General features: G+C 28.8%; 1 protein-coding gene and 1 long non-coding RNA gene across 2 annotated transcripts; one reads left to right on the top strand and one right to left on the bottom strand.

Annotated features, from left to right (window-relative positions):
• Positions 1-2,732: 2,732 nt before the first annotated feature.
• LOC101494846 (probable hexokinase-like 2 protein) lies at positions 2,733-7,572 on the bottom strand. The gene is made up of 9 exons (XM_004509145.4): positions 7,216-7,572; positions 5,468-5,621; positions 5,192-5,368; positions 5,008-5,082; positions 4,759-4,917; positions 3,801-3,899; positions 3,589-3,719; positions 3,298-3,379; positions 2,733-3,200 (listed from the first exon to the last, which is right to left on the bottom strand). The coding sequence occupies exons 1-9, from the start codon at positions 7,491-7,493 to the stop codon at positions 2,865-2,867; spliced, it is 1,491 nt and encodes a 496-aa protein (XP_004509202.1). The 5' UTR covers positions 7,494-7,572; the 3' UTR covers positions 2,733-2,864.
• LOC113787653 (uncharacterized) lies at positions 2,884-3,462 on the top strand. The gene is made up of 3 exons (XR_003474171.2): positions 2,884-3,026; positions 3,116-3,226; positions 3,324-3,462. It is a non-coding gene; the product is annotated as an uncharacterized lncRNA (long non-coding RNA).
• Positions 7,573-8,549: the final 977 nt, after the last annotated feature.

Raw genomic sequence — 8,549 nt, 5'->3', positions numbered from 1 at the left:
AGTTACATAGATACGGTGTTAAAATTTTCATTAAGAGAAAACTCTAATTCATTTCAAATTTGTCCCTACGAGATTACAAATGCATATGTATAATAATCTCTAAATCTAAATGGGTTATAAGTGACACCATTTTATAGTTCCATATTGAACTTACATCATATTTTTCTAAAATAATTTAAATTTATAGAAATAAAGTATTTTCATTTACACACGACATCAACTATATTTAGATTAAAACTATTACAATTTCAAATTAAATCAAACTAAGAATTATTACAAATCAAATTAAAATAAATAAAATTCATTATAATATATTAAAGTATGGATCACATTCATATTCTTAAGTCCTTATCACGGTGTAAATATTTTTTGTCAAATAGTTTAGTGGTTTAACTAACACATCTTAGGTTTAGAGAAGTGAAAAATCCTAAATTCGAACTCAAACTTCTACATATTGATATCTTTACGGTTATCAAATGAGTTATAATTGAATGACAATTATTTTAGAGTATTTTATGTATACTAAAAATAAATTTAGTTATTTTTAACAGTTTTTTATTATCTCATTTTATTTATTTATTTATCTATAATAAATAACTAAGAATATCATTAACACAATAATAATTAAATTATATATATATTTTTTAAGATCGATAAAATATATTAATCTAATTAAAAGTAAAAGACGTACTAAGAACGGGAGATATCAAAGTTCAACAAACAACCATAGAGCAACAATAAAAAGCCCCACAACAAAAAGACAAGGTGATAAACAAGAACCAACCACACATCACCATCTCAACAAAAAGAAGCATTACAGGTCTAAAAACCTAAGCACTCCCAAGGATGATAACACTATGAATTCAAGTTACAAGAACAACTTACATCTTAGCTTTGATTCTATTTCACGAAAATAATTTTATGTTTTCTAATAACAAAGTTGCATTAAACTCAATTTGTTTAAAAATAATAGAATTATGCGTTCTAACTAGACCACACACATCTCATCTGAAAGATGCCAAATTTAAATCAAATTTAAACCAAACACCTTAGCACATCTAACAAATGCCTAAAACTTGGCACACATGATCCTCCATCTCATTATTAAACACACATGACAACTTCAATCTCTTCAAAAGATCCACACTCGCCGAAACATTGGGCATGTAAAGAAGACACGTTGAATAGATTCTTAAATTCCGCAACACACAAACTAGACTCCGACAACACAATTCCTCTCAAAGTTAGATTATCTTTAGTAGTACTAGGTATGCGAAGGTAAACAAGTCTACATACCAAAGTGTCAATTATGAAATTATTCCAAACTAAAGGATGGAATGATTGACACTTCATCAGCCAAAGTGTCAATTATGAAATTACTCCTCTTTCACCACGTACTAACCTCTTTAGCTAAGATTATCAGCCTCAAATTTTCAACTAAACTTGTTTTATCTACGGAAACTCGTATGAACTTATCTTTTATTAAAATATAATTAAAAATAATATTATACATGACATGTATACTTATATGTACCATAAATACATCAATTTCAACTCTATTATTAAAGCAAAAAAAAAAAAACAAATCACAATAGTAACTTGTACCAAATTACTTAAATTATTATCCCACTAAATCATAAAAACATAGGTTCTTAAACTTAATATCATTCAAAAAACAAAAGCTAATTTCTTTAAAAGTTCAATCCTTCTACAACATCATCTCTATCTCCAACTTTATCAAATTCTTCTTCAAATGAGCAATAATCTTCAATATTAGGACCAACATCAAAATTAATAGTGTTATCCAAATGAACCAACAAATCTTATAAAAAAAGAAAAGGATCAAATGGCATAGCAAATATGAAAATATTGTTTGAAGAAATTGTATTTATGGTACCATATAAGTCACACAAAGATGAAAGAGAGACTTTATTTTGAGGGAAAAGTATATGTTGGTCTCAAAATGTGTAGAGGAAGATTGGAGAAAATATAATACGCTTTCACTCAATTTTGCTCGAAATTCACTTAAATAAAATCACTCCAATCATCAATGTTACATTTTTGAAATTTTCGGTATAAATATCTTTTTTACATTTAAAAAATTGAGTTTTTGATTTTTTTTTTAAATTTTTTACATATAAAAAATTTAGCTTAATTTTAAATTTCTTCATGTATTTTTATTATAAAAAATTTTGAGTTCTTAAAATTTTCGGCATGAATTTTTTTTTTTACATAAAGGAAATTCCACTTTTCAAAATTTTTGGTATGTTAATTTCTAATTTAGATTTTTGGAAAACAAAATTTCATATTTGAAATTATGCACGTGTGGGATAAAAAATTGATCCTATTTTTTTTTAATTAAAAGTGATAAAAATAATAAGAATAAATTGATTTTTTTTAAAATTATGGAAATAGAAGTTAAAATGTAGAGATATAAAATTTATTTTTCGCGTTTCAATTTTTTTTGTCTACACAAAGTTCTTGGAGAAAATAAAATATATTAAAATTGAGAGAATAGACCTCTACTACTTCTACAAAAAAAATGTATTGTTCAGTTTAGTTCCCAATTTTTTATTTATCAAAATTACAATATAAATATAATCCTTTAATCAGGAACAATTTATTGTGTTTAAATTTTTTTTAAGGGAAAATGTTTCCCTAATTAGTAATTCTAGAGAACTATTTGTGGATATTTTTCTCTCTAAAAGCTAAATTAGAATCTTGGGGAATGAAATACTATTTCACTCTGCAATTAAAGAAAGCAGCGTGAAAATAAATTATAGTTTCATGTCCAAACACATGTACTTTATCTTTTGAAAATAACAAACAAAAAGTCCTTTGATGTTTTGATTAAAACATAGAATTCAAGATTTTGCAGGTTGTGTGTGAGTATGAGTAGCAGCAGCAGCAAGAAATAGAGCTCCAGTACCAGAACCACCATGAGAATGTTCTATGATAACATTATCAGAAAGATCATTGCCAAGCATTTCCCAAACACTACTATGAAGATAATTTCTGAAAATTCGGTAATGCTCATAAAGTCCACCTTCTACTGTCACTACACTTTTTCTATTTTCAATTCTTCCAAGCTTCTTAATTATGGATACAATTCCAGCTCCGGCTAAGCGAGCACCCCGCTCTGTTACTATGTCACAAACCTCTGCAACCACTTCGCGTGCCATCGGACTGCTGCTACTTATCTGAGTTGTTTTTGTTTAATTTCATAGTAAGTGTTTTCATTTGTCCAATTATGCATTTCTTTTTATCTTCATATAAATGTGAAAAATATATTCTTACCCCAAATATTTCTTTGAGTTTTTCAGCTACTACTTCACGATCCTCTGATGTATCTTGATGCATAGCAGCCATATCTGGTGACCTAAATTAGTTAAGTGACAAACCTGTGAGATTATAATTGAATTAACATTTCCTATGTGATGTTAGAAACTAATTAATACTAGTATTCCATGTTGTGGGGGACTTGAATTATCTTTTTATATATATATATATAACTTGTTCCTTTAAGAGTTTATAAACAGTTTTCTTATATATAATATTGAAATTGGAAACAATCTATTTTATATGTACCTTAGTGAGTATGGAGTCATCAATTTTGGAGGCACAGTCCCTCTAAAAAGGGCTGTTTCTTGGGCCATCTTCAACAAGACGCGTCTCACAATTTCTCCCAAATACATTCCTGACGTTAGCTTTTCAAAAATCTGAGGGGAAATTATAAAAGTTATAGGGATCAGTTTATATTCATCAAGGTAAATGCTGAGTTATTATTTTAGAATCTATACCGCGCTTCCAGGATTTGAGCTTTCAGCATCTAAACTAGTGTCAAACGACGTTAGAGGAAGATGAGGGGATCTGAAGTTTCCCCACTCCACGCTAATTACCTGCAACACTACATCAGCATCTTTTAAATTGCTTTATTAATTCACATTAATTTCATCGATTTTGCATCATTAATATTTAGAAAAAAGAAAAAGAATTCGCATTATTAAATTTAAGATTACCTTCATAAATACAACTTAATTGATAACTGCAAAACATTTACATGCAATAGACAGAGTTTGAACTCATATTAGACACATTAATTAGTTCAGTAATTATATATGTTTAGTACACTTGGTTAGTCTTTTATCTGACTTTTCTCTAATCAATAACTTCTCTAAACAAACAATAACCGATATTTCGCACTTCTTTATACTTAAAAGTGAGTCTAGCTACTAGACATTCATAGATAGAATTTTAGATAGATTTTGTCAGCAAAAAAAAAAAAAACTCTAGATCAATTGGATATAAAGCTGTTGTATAATTTATTTTATTTTATGGAAGCTGCTATCTTATGTAATATGAATTCAATGGACATGCAATATCAGTTAAAATAGTTTTATATTAATATTTAACATGAATCATAAACTGTATAATTATTAATTTAAGTTACAATCATATAATGAATTTATTAATTCAATGATTATTATCAATTAATTGTGTAAATTTTCTTTTACATTATTAACGGATACTTTTGTTTTAATGTAATACTATGAACTTATTATTTTTAAAAGTTTACGACTCTTACCATTTTATTATGTGATGATTAAATAACTTTTAATTTTATCATATTTTGTATGACTAAGATTTAGTTTTTTTATTCTCATATAATTAATAAAACTCTATCACTATATAAACATTTGTGTGGCTAAAAATACATAAATAAAGTTTTATTAACAATATTTGGCATAGGTGGTTTACCTGTTCATTTGAATTGGAAGATTGTGCAAGTACACTTGCATAATCTTGTTGTACTGTTTCTACATAAGCTGCATTAATGCTCATGCCAAGGGTAATTGCAGCTACACTGTCCCTGTTGTAGTATCTTCCTCCAGCCAAACCTCCAATAGTGTCATCAACCTATTCGGTATTAATTAATGTGATATTGTTTGAGACATGAAAAGCTTACAAAACTAATTAATTGGTCGAGCTAGCGAGAGAGCCTCTAACCAGTGCATAAACACGGATCTTTATTCCACGATTCTTCAATGCTCGATTGATGTCTTTCACCAATCCTTTGCGAACCTGATTCAATAATAAAATAAAATAAAAATATGTTATTAATTATTATGTGAACATTTTAAAGTAAAAAGACTAAAATTAACAACAAAAAAGAGTGAGCCACTAACTCAACTGGGTCGTTGACGCTTTTTTGATGAAATGAAGTACTGCTGAAAGGCATAGCTTGATCTACTGGATATGATAAAGTGAAGCCCAATTTCTTCTTCTTGACGGCTGCATCATCTGTCTCATTCTCAGGATGACTCGAAACGAACTTAGCTATCTCTGTAGCTACAAACTCAATTACCTCCTAACAAAAAATGATTTTCCATTGAACTTAATTAATTATTTTAGAAATGAGGCAAAACTTAGATACAGTACCATAAGTGTTTAATGAAGCTAAAAATACCTGAGTTGTAGTACCAGCCAAGACAGCATTGGGGATAGAAATCTCTTCTCTGTGTAAACAAGAGATAGGCTTGTTCTTTCCACCAAGCCGCGCGCACAACATTAACAAGTTTCTGCCTTGCAAATTCACTCCATAAAATAGACCTTCCTCTTCTCTACAAGTGCCAACTCACATTATTTATTATTTATACTTCAATCGAATTTAAAGAATAAAATACATATCAATTATTTATACTTTAAACAAATTTAATTCGTATGGATTGCCAAGGTAAAATAATTTTGCTCATATATTCAATCACATTCATCATTTCAATATTTGTGGAGTAAACCAACAATTTGAAACCTGAAATTGTAGACATCGAGCAATTTAAGACCTCAAATTTATGTATTATCAAAATGCTCCCTCGTGTTGAATAATGTAAGTCAATTTGTTCTATGGTCTAAGTAACTCTCTTAAGATCACTCATGTATATGTAAGTGATACAATAATTGTCATGTATCATGAAACATTTTGTCTATTGATAGTAAATTTCGTGGAATATTTTGTCTATAATTTCAAACTTTTCTATATATCTTTTTTTCTAAAATATAAAAATTCCTAAATTAGAAAATCCCGGAATCTAAAAATTGACCATGGAGAGCGATGGAACAGAAGAAAGTGGCTAAGTTTAATGTTGAATTGACGGTTGAAGAGTGAAACCCTCTCGCAGTTGCTTATAAGAATATAGTTGGAGCACATAGGACGTCGTGGAGAATTATGCCCTCGCTTGAGCAAACGGAGGAAGCGAAAGGGAATGATGTGAACGTGAATCGGATTAAGGTGTATAGAAAAAATGTTGAATCAGAGTCGTCTGATATCTGCACTGATAGCATGATTGTGACTGACGATCATCACATTCATCATTCATATGGTGAATCTAATGTCTTTTAGTATAAAATGTGAGTTAATTTGATTTTGATTTTCTGTGTTTTGATACTTGTGGTGATGAGAGGAAATAGGTTGTTGATAGTCCTTACGCTACGCATATCAGGTATGCTACCTCACATTCCTTATGCTTGATCATGCTTGGATTGAATTACTTTAAAACTCTATCCTTTTTTACTTGAGAGTATATGCAATATAAGAATATGAATTCATTTCTTCTCTAAGCATTATGCAGGACTTGAGTATATGCACTTTTGATGAAGAAGATATACACTCGAATGTTAGAAATTATAGATAAAATGCTCTAGGAAATTTATTATCTATAGACAAAATTTTCCTTGTGACATAAATTAATCTCTGTATGACATGGAAGTCTCTGTAATATGGATATGACACAGTGTCACATTACAAATTGATTGACTTAATTTAATATGAAAGAATAGTTTGTTAATACATACATTTGAGGTTCTAAATTGACGACATTCACAATTTCAAGTTTCAAATCGACGATTTACTCAATATTTATGTATGCATTTCAAAAAATAAAATTAGAGACTAATTTCTACGTGTATGTATTGACATGTATCCAATCAAATAACACAATCATCAACATATAATGTTTTTAGATTAATTTTTAAATTCTCTCTACAAATATTTAGTTGTTCTTATTTAATGTATGTGAAAAAATATTTTAAATTGTCCGTAAAACAAATTAAATCCGTAAAATTATAACTCCTAAATCGTAATACTTATGTAGTTTGTTGTTGCATACAAATTCAATTAAAACTCAATTATTATAAAAAGAAAAACTCAATTCGAATTACCCATTAGGGAGGGATGTAACGTTGGAAATGATCATATTGAGAGTGGAAGTTGTTTCGGTGGAAGAAGAAGCAAGAGAGGCTTCCATGCTAGACACCAAGTCATCAGCAACATTCCAAAGTTTTGTTACTGGGGTGCCACATTCCCTTGCAAACTTTCGAATAATGTTCCTTGTTTGACTTAATTGTTGTTCTTTCCACCGTTTCCACCTCTTCAATAGTGCTCCCACTACTACCACAGCAAGAGTTGTGCTCACAACCACCACCACCTCCTTTCTCATTCTTCAATAATTAATTGGTGTATGGTTTTCAGATCAAGATTAGAGAGAAAAATTATTATTAAAATGCTTTTGGTATCACTATTGTGTAGGAAAAAAGAAAAAGAGAAATTCTTGGGGTATGAAACAATCAAATAACTGAAATCCGTTAATCTTGTATACAGGAACGAGTATCATGGAATTGAATGGATTTACGAGCTAGGAGGAAAAATTATAATTATATTTGTTTGAGAGCTTATTCTCATAATGGATTACATTAATTTATATACTTAAATAATCAGTTTACATTCCAAACGGTTATTACTACTCTCTTGATTATACAATCAGTGTCCTATTTATTTTTTTTTATTTTACACATAATATAAATATATGATAAATGGTCCCCCTAAGTTCAACACAATTAATAGCTCTCAGGTGTGAAGAGTTTAAATTCTAATTCGAAAATTTTCATTTTTCTACACTTAAAGGTGTGTAATTTTAAATAATAGACTAATTGAAAGAAATAAAAATGATAAATGAAATAAAAAAATAATATTTTAATAAATTATTTTAATTTTTTTTTTATGTATGAACTGAGTATTATTCATCTAATCGGATCACAATTAACCAAATAAATTATTTTCATTAAACATTGTTGTACTTTGTTTTTATATAACCAAGACAATGTAACATCTCTAATATCATGAGACAAGATTCGTCTCACAATAGATATGACTAATCGAAATTTTCCGAAAAAAATTGGAGTAGAAAAACTGTCTCTTACAAAAGTGAAAGAAGAAAGACATTTTTGGAAGTCTTAGAGTGAACCATGCGGACAATGACTTTAGAGTCCATCTCAAATTGAACAAATTTTAAATTCAAAATCCTAGCAACTTGAATAATGATTCTGAGTGCCCACAATTCAACCAAAACTGAGTTACATGACCCTAATTTCTTATAAAACCAATGAGATGTCCACCACATGCGATAATGATTAGGGTAATCTAGCTCTTCTCGAGGGATTGAAGCTTCAAATTGGTCAATTAAAACTCCAAAACCGGATATAAATTAATGTTTTCA

Source organism: Cicer arietinum, chromosome 7 (genome assembly GCF_000331145.2).
Source record: "Cicer arietinum cultivar CDC Frontier isolate Library 1 chromosome 7, Cicar.CDCFrontier_v2.0, whole genome shotgun sequence".
Classification (NCBI taxonomy): domain Eukaryota; kingdom Viridiplantae; phylum Streptophyta; class Magnoliopsida; order Fabales; family Fabaceae; genus Cicer; species Cicer arietinum.
Note: the sequence above shows the minus strand (reverse complement) of the source record. Positions and strands in the feature narration are given on the sequence as shown.

Coding starts and splice junctions, on each gene's coding strand:
- LOC101494846 (XM_004509145.4), bottom strand. CDS start 7,493: ATGAGAAAGGAGGTGGTGGTGGTTGTGAGCACAACTCTTGCTGTGGTA. Junction 5,369..5,467: donor TGGCTGGTACTACAACTCAG/GTATTTTTAGCT, acceptor ATTTTTTGTTAG/GAGGTAATTGAGTTTGTAGC. Junction 4,918..5,007: donor AGATCCGTGTTTATGCACTG/GTTAGAGGCTCT, acceptor AATACCGAATAG/GTTGATGACACTATTGGAGG.